At 40.0% G+C, this 16,956-nt stretch overlaps 2 protein-coding genes and 1 long non-coding RNA gene across 10 annotated transcripts in view; 2 read left to right on the top strand and 1 right to left on the bottom strand.

Moving 5' to 3' along the window:
* LOC111253485 (uncharacterized) overlaps positions 1-1,672 on the top strand; it is a 4,203-nt gene extending 2,531 nt beyond the window's left edge. The window contains exon 4 of one of the 2 annotated variants that reach the window (XM_022812933.2): positions 1,059-1,672. In XM_022812933.2, the coding sequence (XP_022668668.1) occupies positions 1,059-1,414 (356 nt within the window). In that variant the 3' untranslated portion in view covers positions 1,415-1,672. Of the gene's footprint in view, positions 1-607; positions 711-1,058 lie in introns of those variants that run through there. The other variant, XM_086976978.1, reaches the window with a different exon arrangement.
* Positions 1,673-4,316: 2,644 nt separating this feature from the next.
* On the top strand, positions 4,317-10,827 carry LOC111243042 (uncharacterized). 7 transcript variants are annotated; one of them, XM_086976924.1, is made up of 11 exons: positions 4,317-4,367; positions 4,852-4,990; positions 5,235-5,258; positions 5,388-5,605; positions 5,998-6,148; positions 6,501-6,806; positions 7,495-7,697; positions 8,442-8,589; positions 9,075-9,371; positions 9,831-10,013; positions 10,150-10,827. In XM_086976924.1, exons 2-10 carry the CDS (start codon positions 4,903-4,905, stop codon positions 10,010-10,012), a joined length of 1,617 nt encoding a protein of 538 aa, XP_086833050.1. In that variant the 5' UTR covers positions 4,317-4,367; positions 4,852-4,902; the 3' UTR covers position 10,013; positions 10,150-10,827. The 7 variants fall into 7 exon arrangements, with proteins under 7 accessions (XP_086833050.1, XP_086833072.1, XP_022643794.1 ...); XM_086976946.1 differs by having other exon boundaries at positions 4,318-4,367; positions 5,497-5,605; XM_022788059.2 differs by lacking the exon at positions 4,317-4,367 and adding an exon at positions 4,378-4,516 and having other exon boundaries at positions 5,497-5,605.
* On the bottom strand, positions 9,760-15,931 carry LOC147758290 (uncharacterized). Its single transcript, XR_015318770.1, has 3 exons — positions 14,969-15,931; positions 14,216-14,551; positions 9,760-10,008 (listed from the first exon to the last, which is right to left on the bottom strand). It is a non-coding gene; the product is annotated as an uncharacterized LOC147758290 (long non-coding RNA).
* Positions 15,932-16,956: the final 1,025 nt, after the last annotated feature.

Raw genomic sequence — 16,956 nt, 5'->3', positions numbered from 1 at the left:
TTAAAAATAATATATAAAAAGCTGTTACAAGTGGATCCGGCGAATTTCGAAATAGGCTAACTTTAAAACTATGGTCCGTTAGCAGACGAAATTTAGGCAATAAATACTTAAATTCTCCAGACAGTGTCAGGTGAAGACCGGTTGAGTTCATTTTCGAAGAAATTAGTTCATAAAGGAAAAACCCTTTAGTCTTAAAATTTAACGCTCACTGATCCCGCGAAGCTCACAGTGCTAAAAAAATTTATCGAAAAGTAGTGAAAATATTAGACAAGGAAGCCCTGGACGAAAGCACAGTACATACATTCTTCAAAAATTTTAAGAACAGACTGGAGCGTTTAAAACCAGCATCGAAGTGACTAGGCCACGGATTGATCCCGCGACTGGGCTACGGGTGTCGGAATTTGCAAGACAAGACCGCATTGTCACAGTCGAGGAGGCTTATCACGAAAAAAGCCTAGAAGTTTAAAAAATCTGTCACCCAAAACTTGCATATCATGTATAAAGTGTCATAAGCATAAGCCAAACGTTAAACCGCATCAAAATGTATCCTCCGTAAATACATGTAGTGCATTTCGACATGTAACTTACGAAACTCTCATATGTACAGCTGCTATAGACGAAGCATTGGCTCGATCTTTATGACTGGTCGAAGAGAGGGATTAAGCGAGAAAATGGCGGAGAATGATCCGGAGAGGAATCGAGATTAGTGCTAATGCCGAATAAATTCAGACGTAAGGCCTTACTAATACTTGCAACGGATATCTGTTACTGAGAGATACTTGCCGAAAATGAACGTAGCTCAAATGTTTTATTATCGATTTACTTCAACAAGTCATAGATATAAAAATTACACATGGGAACGCAAATTGTAGGTAGATGGCTCTCGAAAACCTACCGAAACGTGCGAACAAGTAAAAAAAATTAAGATAGTGCTCCAAATACATTGAGAATTAGCATTCTAGCCAAGCCAGTTTAAAAAAAAAACATTATTTGTTTACGAAGGGCTTTGAGTATCAATAAGCGACATCAGTTATTACCGTTTTCTCACCTTTTTGCAGCACCGAGGGTCGACACTGATGCTAACGACCCATTCGATACACACGCATTTTACTGGTCCTCAACATCAAAATATCTCTCTCTCACCCTGAGGTTCCGAGCCTATAGGACGAGGTGTACGCAGTACGGGCATTATCAAGACAACAAATTTAATTCTTATACGAAGCTTGAATTCGTGACGAATAATTATGACAGAGGCTACGCAAGAGCAGAGGGAAACTGGTATTATAAACTAGTCTTCAAGCATTTTGATGAACAGAGGTTATTTATAATTAAAGTGTTATTTGGTTTTACGTGTCCAGGGTACCCGGAACGTTCTTACTACAGGAAGTTCAACTTTTCTGTGAGCAAAAAATAACTGTAGCACGCTGACTCACGCCTCATCACTCAGCTTGCCTGGGACACTGATTAATGAGTAATAGATTTCGGTTGAATGTGCCTATGGGCTTATGTTTTCAATATGTTTCAGTTACATGTTCCATCTCGCCTGCCTGGTTCTATTATACATAATAGATGCCCATCCTAAAACAAAATGAGCGAATATAGATGAAATCGATTGCGATACAATAGGTATAGCGTTTTCTTTTGGTACAGTTAAATAAATTATGGAATTAATCCCGCGGTAAATTAGTGTTTTTGTCGTAGTTCTACGGTACGGAACGAAGAGCTCCACCCAACGTTTCAAATCATTGATAGAGTGGAAATTATAAATAGTCCAATGTATCTTAAGCTTGTTCTCCACTAACTAAGCGCTAAAAATGGGAAACGCCGGGGGAAAAGAAATATAGACGTTATATTACGTATTAGCTACGCGCGAATGTGGCACCTCGTCTTCTTCATCATTTACCCATCGTACTTACATATTATTTTTACGAATAAGTTAATAATAAGTAACTCATCTTTATAGGCGGAATAGCTGACGGGAATGTTGGGCAATTGCGGTAGAGTTCTTGCTCTGGATTATCTTCACCCAATCGATTAATTAGACGAGGCTGGTCAATTTGATTACAAAGAATAACGCGCTTACTGATATACTGGCACCGACACGTAGTTATTACCTAGCTTGGACGATTTGATAAGCAGCTACGACTAGCGACACGCTTGGTGATTCTTCCCTTAATTTTGACCGGCAGAAGATCTTTTTCGGCACATAATTTCAACTGCTGGGCCATCGAGTAGGTGTGTCGGGCACCTTTAACGGTCAAAGTAGGCGACGGTCTGGGAAGAGTCCTGAACTTTTCGGGCACATGGACCGCGAAAACATTCTGCGCACTTTATATATAACAATTAAGTTAGAAACAAAGTGATAGTTCGATTACTTCTCTCCGTAGTTTAGTTTCGGGCAGTTTGGTCGTGAAGTCGCTGACGCTCACTGCGAAGGTGGCACTCAAGCGGGTCTAGTAAATTAATTTGTGTTAGGGATCTAAACACACCGGTGTGAAATAGCGATTTCGATATCGTAATAAATATCGTTGGCGGCAACTATAACTGACGGGGTTTAGGATCGAAATCGATTAGGAAAGGTCTTATACCTTAGACTTTTCATTTCATCAAGCGAGTTTTCACATGATCATAGGAACCTTTCTTTTCCATGATAACTTACCAAGAACTGCGTGGATTTATCTCATACTCTTGACAAAACTGAATAATAGGTTCATATGTAATATGATAATATTACATAGGTTGTTATGCTTAGTAAGGAGCTTAATTATTACTAAAAACGATATTTTCGTTTTACTTGTGAACTTTAAGTCAACTCTGCCTTTTCTGCATGATTTCTAGATGCGAGATTGCTAGTAGATAGCTAATAAGTTTTGTCACATAAATTTCTCAGGCTTAAACGTTAACCTAAACCCTTAGATTCAATAGTAAAGATGATATTTATTCAAAGGCTCGTAACCAATGTAATAGTTTTTTTAGTTTTATTTTTTCAATATTGTTTATTTATATATTTATTATTAAGTTTAAATATGCTAATATTCCTATCAATGGACGTACCACAAATCGTTATCTCCTAAAATCCGCGGTGTAACTTTGGTGGTAATAGAAAGTCCACGATACTGATTATACGTCAGAGATATTCATAATTGCTTTAATTCTTCGTCTACCTCAATTTGTAGGTAAGCTTCGGAAAAATCTTACACGAAAGACAGCTGTGCTCCATGCATTGATAATAATAATTTTCTGAAATACTTTCCTCAGATTAGTGAGAAAATCTTCGATCTAGCTTATTTCAAAGACTCTATCCGAATTGAAGTTCCGCACACACAATAGTCTCAGTTTCTCAGAGACTTGACGGGCGTTCAAAAATGTCTCCTCTACGTTCGCGTTTATCCTCAACTGACATTTGTACATTTTTTGAGCCCTACTGAATTTCTTCGTATTTTTTTTTCAGTTGTTTAGTTCAATTGTATTTCTGTTCTTTGATTCTAGAAATTACGAATCTTTTGTAGAACGCTCCGCTAATGCTTGCTATAATTTTCAAACCTTATTTACCCATTTGTTCCCTATGGAGGGCTAGGGGGGGAGTATTTCACAACGCAACACTTGCCCACGTATTGATAAAAAGATGATATTGCGTTGAAATCAATTAGGCAATTCAATTTTAGCATATTTGCTCTGCATAACGAATAATTACTAAATTCGAAAAGGGTTTTCACAGTGTCTTCCGGTTCCATCCACTCATGCTGCATCTCTTGCCTTCTCTTCCTTAAGAGTTTCTCTTCCTTAAGAGAGTTCCTTAAGAGAGATTACGATTAAGGAAGTGATATCAACGACTGTTCTGCGTCGGTGCCGTTCGGTATCGTCTTCCGCGTCGAGCTTTGCGTCCAGTATCGCTCGTAGGCCTAGCTCCATCAGACAGATGGCTGGCTTGCTGGCTCCCACCAGTAAATGAACCGTGTATCTATATCGTATGGGTTCGAATCTAGGCCACGATGTGCCTCTATAATCAGCAGGCATGGTATAATCCAAACAGAGACTATTGACTCGACTTTGTTGTCCTTTGTATTGACAAAGCGTGAACCGTGGTTTACGCTTCGACCGTTCGAAGTCGGTTACAAGCCAGAAAACGATATTTCTTACTTAAGTTCTGTTGATATTTTATGGGCCGTTGTTTTGATTGGGCGGTCAGTGTTCCAGGCAGGTTTTGGTTTAGTAGACGTATATTATTTTGTGTGTTCTCGTTCCATAGACGTGTGTATGAGTTTAATAAATTTGCATGTCTATTTTACTGACAGCTAGAATCGGAAATATATTGGGCTAGGTGTCACCTATATGAAGTAACGTATCCTTTGACTGCATTGTTTAATGTGAGTACGAGCGGTTAGTAGCGTAGCGTCTGCTCTTTTGTCACACTTGTTCCTAGATGTTCGACGGCCTCTTTCAGGCTAAACACAGCCAAAACAAAGTATATGCGAACTGAATTAATTAAAGCGTTTAATCAAGCTTCCGTAAACAAGTAAAGTTTGCTTTTTTGCCATCCGTTATTATGTCGCCTTTCGTTTGAAGTGCGAATCATATATAGAAATAGATATGTTTCCGGTTTGGGATAAGGTAAGGTTTGCTAAACGATTGTGCAAACTTTATAGAATGCTGCTTTTTTCGAGGGCGGTTATGCTTGTATGTGGTAGGAGTCAAAAACTTAGCAATTCTTATAGCAGCTCTGCTATCTATTGTGGCAAATCCTCTGTACTTCGCCACGAAGTTTACCCTTCGTACACAACTGTATCGTCCCTTACCTACAGGAAGCTATACCTTCTTCAGTTCTACTAAAGAAGCTGTTTGTACTTTCAGATCTTGATTACCTAGGAAATATAGCAAAAAAGTGGCGGAAGCATAAAGAACATGTGGCTAGGACAAGACGTGACCTTATGCTTGGTTCTATCGATGACTTCTGTGACGCTTGGTCAAAACGCCACCACGCCCGACATCGGTGAGCGAAAGTCTAACTTATTGCACACAGTGAAGCTCCAATTCACTAGGTTGTTGAATACGATTCATGTGATAACACTCGTAGTACAGGAATGAGGACACGATAGATGCAGGTAAATGTGGGAAAATATTGATATCGTTGCTCTTGATCTGAATGTTCATTAAATGACGTTTCATTGAATCGACGGTGTAATTCACTAATACTTGTTTCGTGTTCGTGTTTGTGTTTCACGTCTTTACATCAGCGCGTCTCACGCAAGAATCCTTGGGTAAGCTGTTTTCGATCACTCATTTGTCCTATCAGTCAAGTCCGAATACCGTTACTACACGATAACCCGAACCGCTTCGACACTAGAACAAACCCTTTAACGGCGCTTGTCAATTGCGGAAAATTTCAGCATGGCTAAAACGAACTCACTATAATACTTCAGGAAGTGTGATCGATTTTCGCGTTCGTAGTTCTTTTTCTAAACTCACATCTGTTCGAATTTCTACACCGTTCATAAGACGGCGCACGAATGTCACCTACACCTTCAGCTACGAATCGATCCAAGGCAATCTAACTACGCAATTGCAAAAAATCAATGTTGCAATGGCGAAACGTAGCATGTACACGGTAAGCCTAGGTCTAAATTAGTTAGTCATGGTGCTCTATATTCAGCAATTTTCCTCTTTAGAGTAACCCTTCAATGTAACGAAAGTGCATCCCTTAAAGACCAAAAAACTCCTGTTCAAGGAGGTATCTTTCCCCCAGATCAACCTTTACCTGACCAATATAGCTTTTTTTCTGCTGATTTTTATACAGATATTTAATTTAAACTCTGAATTTTTCTGAATTCAGCCATCTGCTCGATCATTCAGTATTTACACAGTAAATTCCGAGCCTCCCGGCAACCATGACGTCGTAGCGAAGATATCGAAACGTTGTATACGGTACTTATAAGTAATAGCAAGTAATAAATGCTTGTTTACTCACACAACTGAATGTAATGTTTGCTATTCCTGCAGATGATAGAGTGGGCGTCAGCCCAATCTACATACAATGTATCCGTGTTGCCAGAATACAAAATTCGCGACGTATTATTAAACGCATCAGAACTGATAGCTCCAAAAGTCAAGACGTCGCTATGCTCGTCTCATTGCTTGGACTACGAGTACGGTGAGCCTGATCTGTATTCGGCCTTTGCTGTTCCTCTGCATTTCACTCATGTATTGTTTCTGCCGAACCCAATTTACGAGTGGGAATCCCAATGAAGAACTGTTTCTGATTTGCACACATAGCATTTACGATTTTTGCGTAGCGCTTTGTTTTCAGAATGGTCGTAGACTTAACAAATGTGGGTTGTTAAAGAAAAAAAAGTCATAGCCCTTTGTTCTCTCTGAGTCAGTACAAAATATACACGAAGAATAACTCGATCGATTTATCATAAATGCGTGCGTTCGTTAGCGTTCTTCCTAGAACTCATGCTAATCGATTAAACTGTAACCGATCAATGGTCCCTTATTTGCAGAGGGTGCACCAAGGACGTTAAGATTGTGGGTCATAAGCCGAAGATATGGGTTTGCTTCGGTCGGTGTAAAAGTATTGTCACTTCCAAAATTATGCCTTTCTCAAACGGTCATCAGTGCCGAAGTACGGTACGCTACCACCAGCGGACAGCGGGGCTATGTGTTGTTTACGGACACCGATTTAACAAAGTTTGCGTTAAGTAACATCGAACACCAATCTTGGATGAAGTTACAAGTTCGATTTTCCTGTAATACTAAATCAGGAGTCAGACAATCTCCTTATTTGGCTGGATTAATACACATTGCTGGTAAGTCATGCGATATGTTCATACATGTCTTTTGGAAAATAGGGTTTTATCTAGCAATCAAATGTAGGCTTTTTGATTAACAAACGTAGGTAATTATTCGCTTCGGTCCATCTCGTTGGGCTCTTCGGAGAAGTCCCACGTTTGGAGGCATCCGTCTATTCGTTTCTACATAACCGTCGCGCAAAAATTATTGCGATAGCTTATGGTTGCGTGACGAAAGCAGCGTGATGTTACCGATTCAAGCTCTATCGTACCGATTATGAGTAGATGCTGCATGATCTTCGTGAAGCACGGCTAGCAAACGCCAGTGCAGAACACTGAATCGCTCGATTCATCAAAGCCTAGTGGTGTATCCTACAATGTCCTAAAATGGCTTCTTTATCTACTTAGCGTATTTACAGGGTTATACATAGTATGCTCTATGCTCAAAGTTCCAAGTTTGTACACTCGTTCGTTGCGCTTGGTCATAGGCAAAAATCAGTTCTTTGGAAAATTCGTAACGACAAACAATATTGTGTCATTTCCACAAGGGTCAACGTGACCCAATTTTTGTTTCGCCCGAAATCGAGGGTCGACGTTATTGTCAATGCTGCTTTTTTACCTTTTGCATTTCTGCTATGTCTAATCTATCTGAATAATGGCGGGCTACTTCATGTTGTTATGGTTCGGGGTTTTGTGTAAATTTTAGATACGGGTATACATAAAACCACTAGCAATGCAGTAGAAGTTATGTACGACGACAACAGTTTGAAGATCCAAATCGCAATGCCATTACTAAACCGTTTCGACATGGTTTGGTATGAGATCCGAATTTGCCCAACGAATACTACTGACCGCAAGATACCTTGTCGACGGAAGCTGCTGCGTCGAGAAGGAATTGCGCGTGTTACGGTGAGAATTTACTATTTAATATAGAAGAAAAGACGAAAATTCCACTACATCAATAGTACTACTACGTAAGTCGTTTGGCCGAGGTTTAGCTACTATTCAGAGGTTCTACCCAGTCGAAGGGATAGCCGCTATCAAATTTAACTACAAATTTATCACTCGTATAAAAAAAAAAACTGAGGTTTTTCTTTCTATGCACCGTATCATTAATGTTATGCTTCGTGCTGGGAGCAATCGGCTACAGCAAACAATCTCTAACGGCCTAAACATGGTTGCAGAGCGGGCGTTCCTATTTGTATTTTGCAGTCGTAAATAATCGCAACAGAAGTAGACTACTGCTTGGGTATTGGCCAAGGACCTCTACTAGTGACAAAAGTAGTACTACAGGTCAGCTCCTGATATGTGGCGGCAGTGCATAGCAAAAAAGCAAAAATGGATGTCTCGCTAACCTAATTTTAAATTGTTTTCATTGTCTCCTAGGTTTGCTTAGGGAGGGGTTAACAAAACTGCTGCTGTACACTCTTGAAATGTATCCACTGAAAAAAAAACAAGACCCAAAAAAAGTCTCAGCGTAAGCGTGCGAGGAGACCAAGCTGACACTGCTGAAAGCTATACACAAGAGTATTTCTGGCTAGTAAATATCAATATACGCTATTCTCTTATTGCCATCTATGACAGTTCGAAAGCTGTAGCGTTTAGGCGTTCCCATGGTTTTCTGCTCCCATTGACGTCTATTTTTTTTTTCAGTCTTTCGTAAATAAGGTGACTCCAGGGGTGTATGACATTCACATACGCCCAGAATACTTGATAGGTACGAACGCGATCACCGCGAACAACATCTCTTTTACATCTGTCCCGCTTAGCACGTGCGATCAAGCCTGTTTGTACAAATTGGGTATGTAAAATTGGGGTTCTCCTTCCAGTATCTACTTATTTTGGCTAGGTGTTTGTAGAAATCTATATTTAGTATAGCAGACCAACAAGCAGTGGACCGGCCAATGAAAGGGAAACCAAAGCGCGAATTCCCATGTGGGTCGTTATCATCGTTAGCTACGTGCAATGAAATATCATTCATTGGCGAAGTATAATACCAACAATTCATATGCATCGTTTGTCAGCATTATTACTGCTGACAAGGCACTACCAGTTGAACGTTCTCCTGTGCCACTGATGTGCATAGTCTTCTTGTTGTTCAATACATCAATCGAATTTCGGTCACTAATTGGGTCAGCCTTGAAAAGGAGTCTCCTGTGAGATGGAATATGTGAATTCGTTCGTACTCTAAGACATTTTGCTTATGATGGTAATAGTAATAGTGATGAGGCTTGGATTATCACGGAGGCCTTAAAATCCAAGGGGTCTAACCTTGTGTGCTTACAGTTAGTACCAGACCAAAAGAGATATATGTAGGAAAAATCTCGTTAAGCCTGACTGCGCAGAAGAATCTTGTCATCATTGCTCCATTCGCCTTTTGGAACTGTGCATTGGAAAAAACAAGGAGTATTGTTCAATACGGTAACCATAATGGACAATATGGTGAAATCTATTTGAATCCCTTACCTAGGAAGTTCGAAATGCCCACCATCCAGTTGGCGACCACTTATTTCGTGAGAATAACGTCAATCTGCGAATCGAACGGGCCAATCATATATGGCACTGGTGTAATCAACTTACGAGGTAAGCACACGCTTTTCAAAAGAAAGCATTCGTTCGAATAACTGCTCTCTTCTCGTACGGTACAGGTACATCTACGATGTAGTGACGTCCTACCGAACCACTCTGGCGTTTTTTGAGTAATTTACTGAATTTTGTTTCTGGATTAGACAGGAGCATTTATATAATTGTATTCCGATCATCGATCTTATTAAGAATGATTCTAAACTCGTAGCCTGCTCGTCAACAGCAAATGTCTTCGGACGTCGAGCATTGATTGGGATCACAATATGATATTGCCGCCGCCAGAGTTTCTACATTTCTGCTATTACATTGTCATTGTTACTATAATGGTTTCTTATCTTCTCTGAAACATAATTTTGTTACCTAGAATTTTTAAGAAAGTTATGGATGCAGTTCAAACTTGTTTATGTTTAGTTAAATCAATGTACTCAATATTCTTACAATACGCTTTTTACATAGCTACCAAACAAGGGAAAAATTACTCGACCCCGATGTCCTCGATGCCGATGTCTTCGACGCCGATGTCCTCGATGCCGATGTCCTCGATGCCGATGTCCTCGATGCCGATGTCCTCGATGCCGATGTCCTCGATGCCGATGTCCTCGACGCCGCTGCCCTCGACGTCGAAGGCTGCACGCTAAGGTAATAAGCAATTTGATTATAATAATAATAATTATAATTTAGTGGTTTGACAGCTGTAGGAATCTGTGCTAACGTCATTTATCAGAGCTTCAGATACATTACATGATGCTGATAATAATTATACTTTGTCGTCTAGTGCAGGAACCTGTGCTACTATCCTTGACCAGAGCTTCAAACCCAAATCCAGACTGGTGGTAACATCAACTTTCTTGTACACGAAGGAAAGTATTCTATTGAATCTGTTGCTAATTGTTAACGACGAAACGGTTCTAATGTATTTCAAGCGCAACTATGGCGAAAACAAGTCTCCATTAATATAAAGATGAATACGATAGATAGAGCAGTTATGCATATGCTATCACGTCTTTTGCTCTACTGAAGAATCTACTATTATTTATTTTTTATCAACAAAAACATTGCACGTGTCTAGTACTACCGACAGAATAATCAGTGACTCCTTGGGGGGTGCTTCGGGATTTGATCTTAGATGGAACAGCCTTTGACTATTAAACAAAACGTTAGAATCGCGTAGGCGGATGTTTTTCAATGTACAATAGCGTGATCGAACATTCGGATTGATTATTATTCTAATGTCTCTCCAGTGATTATATATTATAGGTGTTACCAGCAGGCTCTTAACCGATTGCCACTTAAAAAAAACAGGACGAGTATAAAGGGTCACTCCCAGGTAACCCAGCAGTACCAAATCGTATTTTGTTAGCTTAGATATTGAGGCATTCTTAACAATGACCTTCATTAGGATGGAATAAAGGCACCGTCGTCTTCAATAAAGATGATTTGCTGGAAATAAATCCATAGTGAGTTTTCGTTTCTAAAATGAAATTGAAGAATACTCTACGTTTGCAGAGCTTGTCTTGTCGATTGCAGATATCAGTCTCATAGAAATGCTATCACAAGCAGGCCTTCCGAATCAAGTCTCGAAGTTAAGTATCCTTAGAGGAAATACGAATTAACGGAATTTTTTTTGGTATTCATTTGTCGAGAGTTGAAAATAGCGGGACATTGAAAATAGAACCTGTAACCAAGTATTCTATACCTGTATGTTTCAAGGCATCGCTGTTAAACGTTCTAGATCTAGATCAGAATTATAGGTCACTGAACTTCGCAAGATTTTGCATGTAGAGATTTTCGTGCGATCTCAAAATCTCAACTTTTTTTTCTACCTACGATGAATGAACCCATGGGTAACTTATTCCTTGAAGGAGAATAAATCTAAAAAGTAATGAAGTGATAACCACCTAGAGGAATAATGAATAATACTCCATATCCAAACTATTATAATTGGCGACGAAGCAAAGATCGACCTAAATTAGGATAACAAATGGCAAGAGCTTAAAAGCTGAAAATCCATAGAGTTGCAGTTGGCGATTTAAGCTAGTAAATCGCTAGTGTTCGAACACGTAGATTATAATGAACAGTGTAGTCTCTGAATATAAATATACAAAAATCGTTTTTCATGTTGACAGGCGACGACAAAGCCTAATTGATTACGTAGAAACCTGACCATGTATCTCGCATTAGCAAAAGAAAACGGTCGACGATTGTATATTTATGCGTTGTAGAAAACATTACAGGTGAGAAATATAACTGCTTCATGTGGAAGTTGTTCACTGACGGCAATCAAATACGCGTACTTCATCACAATTATACTTTGATGAAAAAGCAAATGCTAGACTACCAGCCGTATACACCCATAATTAATTCTGACGTCAAATGTATCTCTCCCAAACATTATCACCCTGAGTTGTCGATATAATAGATACCCAGATTCGGTACAACAAGTCACTCTTACATCCAGAACACAAGGACACACTGGAAAAGTACACGTTTGATAAAGCAAAAACTGCACGGGACATCCACTACCCAGTTCAAACAAATCTTTATATAACGTGAAAAATTCACATTTTTTCTACTTCTATTGTTGTCAAATCAGACTAATATAAAGACCTATTTATATAAATCTGTGTATAGTAAATCTGTGTAACGTATCCAAAAGGATCCGAAGGTTCACAGCTATCTCATGTAATGTTACTCTACCGTTAAGCTAAATTTACAGAATTGTAAAAAGGCTAGTACGTTCAACGAAGACACTCGTATAGGCGCGATTATCGTAAATTACTTGTTGATAAAAAGTTGAAACTCTCAAATAGTCTATTCTACCAAAACTGAAAAAGAAATTGTGCAGAACTTCTGCAATAGTAGTCTGTGATGAAACTGTTTCGATTGTTACTAAAAGCCTGAGACAACTGTCCTAGAAAATCATCGCCATCCATTACCTACGCCTGTACCTTCATTGCAGTTACTCATAGCAAGCGTCCTATGGCAATTGACATCTGTTACTTAAGCCGCGAAGACTGTTTTAAACGGCTAGCCTGTGGCGTAAAGCGAATGATGTCAAAGGGAGTGGCAAGCGCCTTACTCTTGCGCGATGACGGTCTGCCTGTCCCACCAATACAAGAATATATGAATTGCAGGATAGATGTTAACGGAACTCGTACGCTGTCGTTATCTAGAGCAAAGCTCGGAACTCGTACGCTGTCGTTATCTAGAGCAAAGCTATATACAAATACAAACAGCCGTATATAAACAAACAAAAGATACAAACAAATCATCTCTAAACGTGTAAATGTATAGGGCTGAAACACGCGAATCTGGCGGGGGGAAAATCACCCATGAAGTAGTTGAGCTGGTAAGACAAGCGATCATTCCAGCTCTTGTTTTTTACATACTTCCCCCAATGCTTTGGCCATATATCTACCACTCGCATTTCCACGTGTTTCTCTTCGAATGGCTTCTTGAACTACAACAGAACAGAGAGATCAGTCACGCTTTTCAGGGCACCGGAGGCTCCGAAATCACAGCAAGTTAGGTTGGGAGAATGCAATTTCTGAATTTCGATTCGAGTTACCACTTAGTTTCCCAGCGAAAGAATCCGCAGATCTGGCTATAGTCGCTCAAATACATTTCGAGTAATATGATAACTCACATATCGACGGCTATGCGAGCTCTTACGGGGCAGACGCTTAGTAGGTAGCTTATAGATGTTACCTTGATGCAGAACTTATCACATCGCTGACTAATACATGTATTGCACATCATTATAATCACACAGCCTATGTATGCAAGCTTTATTTTGGAACTAAATTTAAGTTCTATTATGTAAACTGTTAATATAAACATTGCTAAAACGAATGTGAACTTTGTGCAACACTGTAGTGAAGCCAGCATACGTGATTGATTATCTATCATAACTTACCTTCGAAATTTTCGTTATGTCAATATTGTAAAGTAAAGAGACAAACCGCCACAACGAACTGCGTACGAACAACACGAATAATACTAATACACAGTATCGACATCTTTGGGGCCGCGTGGCGGATAACTTCAACGTTTCCGTTAACGTTCGAAAAATTTAAGCATCATATCAGCTTTACTTACCAGTTTCTAGAGTATTCATAATTCACCTAATTAATTCATTTTTGTTCGTATTTTTTTTTTATTTTTGTCGCTGTTCTTCTTCCGTTAGGCAATCTAGGTTCCAATAGGTTATCTGTAATCTACAATTCATCCGGAATAGATTTTTGGTCTCAAAAAGGTGAATAAAGCATATTATATAGTTTGATTGTTACATCGCATTGGTCGGCAAGAAACGCCTTTGAACTATTGGTATCCAAAAAGCTATAATTGACTGCGAAGCGACCGATGGCGGTGCTTCTCTTACCTTTTTTTGGCCATATTTAAGGCCAAATTCTCCCCATTGAACACAATTCTTTCACCTCATTAAGTGAATACATTTAGGCTAGCCTAAGAGGGGTCATGCAACGTAGTGCTTTCTTCGGCAGTTTACCTGTCGACACTTTCCTGCAGACGTTTTAGTATTTACACGGACTGAGGAGTTCGGGATAGCGTAAAATTTAGGACATCTAGAAAATCTGAAATTGTTGCACACAATATTTCAGGCTGGCCCTACGGACTTGTTCCCTTGCAAGGTTTTGTTGTCGCATGGTACACATAAATTTACATAGGTTCTCCGTGCCATCCATCATTTTCCTGTTTTTCGATTAACTTTTAGAAAGTTTGTCAAGCAAAACTACTCCGTTGCTGAGTCATGCATAAGATCGCAGTCTACTAAATAATGATTGATTTACGTTGTAAACATGCACAGGCAATGGCTGACGTACCGCGCTTCACTTGCCAGACTGTCTCATCAGGGTTACCAAGTGCGGAAATGGGCTATTGTGCCATGCGCTTCCTTCCGATAACTGCAACATATCCGCTGGTGTTTTTTTACTTGCATATTGATCACGGTTCCGGTCGTATTTAGGAATGAAAACGCTCAGAGTATGCGTTTGTTTTATGCTCTTCTGACCCCTGTCGGTCAGCAGGTATCTCGTCAAAGCCAATTTTTAAGCGGACAAAGCTCGCACTACACCGCACGCTAGACGAGGCTATTGTTTACCACAGACGTCACAATAGGATGTCGGTAGCCGTCAGGATAAACGTACGTTGCAAAGAATCTAAACAGTGATACGTATGAAATGGCGATTCGTTAAAACCATATTCCGTCACCATAATACGAACCCTACATATAGAAATAAACAATTCTTTAACAGTATTGAAAGCTGAAGACTTTCCGGACGGTGATAATTACTTCGATCATATGTAACCGTGTCTATTACAACATACTTCGTTGAAAAAAAGTTCTCTAAAATGATATATTGTTTATGGAAGTCATATGATACAGTGAACTTCGTTTCAACTTTCCGATACCTTCGAGTACCCAACATCAATGCGTAATTCCGTATGACCTCGTAGGGAAATCTGATTATAATTGCAACAACGCAAAATCATTACTTCGGAGGGGTGCTCAATATATACATTATACATTTTCGTTTGTTAAGTAGTCTCCACTTCGAAGAATAGTGACATGTTACCATATTCTCTCATGGGACGATTGGCTTCAGTTAAGTGCACCTCAGGTGTATGTATTAATTCATGTAATGCCGAAGTTTGCACAACATGCGGACGTTAGGTTTCATAGTTGAAGCACTGAAAAGACATCGGCCGGACCCTAAAAACTAGGACATATGAAAATAACTAGATATTATATGAAGATTTGCGTGGAACGACTTCACTGTCAGCCGTCACGGATGATTTCGCATTTCTCAGAAAAATAACAGGTCATATCGGAACGGCCATTGCTTGAGATGGCGGGCTATGGTGGGTTGGTGATATGCTTTTACACATGCTACACACCGTAAGGGGCATCACTTTTGATGATAGCAGATGACAGAACAATGGCTACTGATTCACTGCGTGGTTACACATTGGAGGAAGAATTAATATGAAGTTTTACTGTATTTTTTGAGAACGTATGAAAGTCGCATCTTACAAGAATCTAGAGGAGCTCATTGGTCAGCCAATGTAATTAATTGATAAAATGTAGATAAGTGTTCGATCAGTTCATCGACTTCAGGAGTCGTTTCTGGGTTGAAGAAAGTTTCCATGTTTTTTTAGCCTCATTAATGATGCTTCCGATATTCTAAACAGTAACAGCTAATCTAGAATAAGCTGGTCATTTACAGCGTATCTAAAAGCGACAATGATACACAAGTTTTCGCATATTTCTGTTGAGTTTCTTCGGTAAGTGGGCTCACAACGGTTTATTGGGACCCTGGTTATCTTTTATGAGAAATAAGAATTTACTTTCATTTGTATCGACGGGCCTTTATTTCTTCTAAGCGGTCACCGGTCACGGAATGTCGCGTAATTAGTGTAAATATTTCACATATGTGTATGAGGTTTGCCTCTCCGAAAATCTCCGCAGCCCTTAACCTCTTCGACTCAATCTGTTGGTCTTCCGATAGGATAGTTAATAATGCGTTTGTCTGTTAATCTTGCAGACACATCCTGATACAGGTTTGAATCAGAACAAGACACAGTTCATTCCGTGCAGGAAGCCGTTCGTTCTCATGGGGTATCTAAGAGTTATGCTGGACGTAAAACTTGAAATTTCAAAGCCCGAACTGGTACATCGCCTCGTGGGGAGGTTTGGCTACAAACCTACAGGTTGGTTCGGTGCAACTAAAATATGAATTTGTTAGAAATTGAGGTAAGCTATGCAGACAATGTAACGAGGAGGACACAACAGCACACATTGTACAAAGCATACCTTGTGATAATTAAACCAAACTATCAATATCTGCCTTCTTTGCGCGTTGCCTAACAAGTTTGTTTACGCAACGATCAATGTATTTGTTCGTGCCAACACTGTGTAGTCGCTGTTCTTATTTTCACGCGCCCCGCCAATGACCAGTTGGTACTAACTACTCTGTGTTTCTGTACTCTGCCTGGTACGATTCGCTGATTGACTCGTGCGCCAAGTACGACAATAGCGTTACTTGCATGTCAAACGGCCGCCCTATATCGGCCAGGTTTGCTGTGGCTACGAGCTATTCAGTAAACCCAGCAGTAATCGAGTGATTGTCGGTAAACGTTGGAGCCATCCAAACGTAACTCGTCACTACTGGCCTCCAAAACGACCAAAAGTAGGCTGCTGCAGCGACAGTCGTCGCACCGCTGACGAAAGCATCTTCTTTACGGCACTTGAATGACAGGGCTATTTCCAGCGCTCTCTGACAAGCATCCCGGCGACATGTTTCACATACGATCTCTCCACATTCGTGCTCGTTCTGCCGAGCGAAGCATGACATCGAACGTTAGAGAAATCGGAAACGGTGCCCGCGGCCTGAGGCTGCGGAGAAACAGCAGCATGGATGAGTTCGGTGAGGCGGTTGTTTGTAGCTACTGCGATGTCGGAAAAGAAGAGACCTGCCATAGCAGACGACGCGCTGCCATAAATATCTAGCATATACCCGGTCCACTGCTAAACGAACATAAACATCGCCCAATGCGCAAGATA

Source organism: Varroa destructor, unplaced genomic scaffold (genome assembly GCF_002443255.2).
Source record: "Varroa destructor unplaced genomic scaffold, Vdes_3.0 BEIS01000001.1, whole genome shotgun sequence".
Taxonomy (NCBI): domain Eukaryota; kingdom Metazoa; phylum Arthropoda; class Arachnida; order Mesostigmata; family Varroidae; genus Varroa; species Varroa destructor.
The sequence above is the reverse complement of the archived record's forward strand: the minus strand, read 5'-3'. Positions and strand labels throughout refer to the sequence as shown.

Bases quoted from the DNA above. Each gene is read 5' to 3' on its own strand.
- LOC111243042 (XM_086976924.1), top strand. From the start codon at position 4,903: ATGTGGCTAGGACAAGACGTGACCTTATGCTTGGTTCTATCGATGACT. The intron at 5,606-5,997 runs GTAAGCCTAGGT...CTATTCCTGCAG, and splicing joins CGAAACGTAGCATGTACACG to ATGATAGAGTGGGCGTCAGC. The intron at 9,372-9,830 runs GTAAGCACACGC...CTTTTTACATAG, and splicing joins TGGTGTAATCAACTTACGAG to CTACCAAACAAGGGAAAAAT.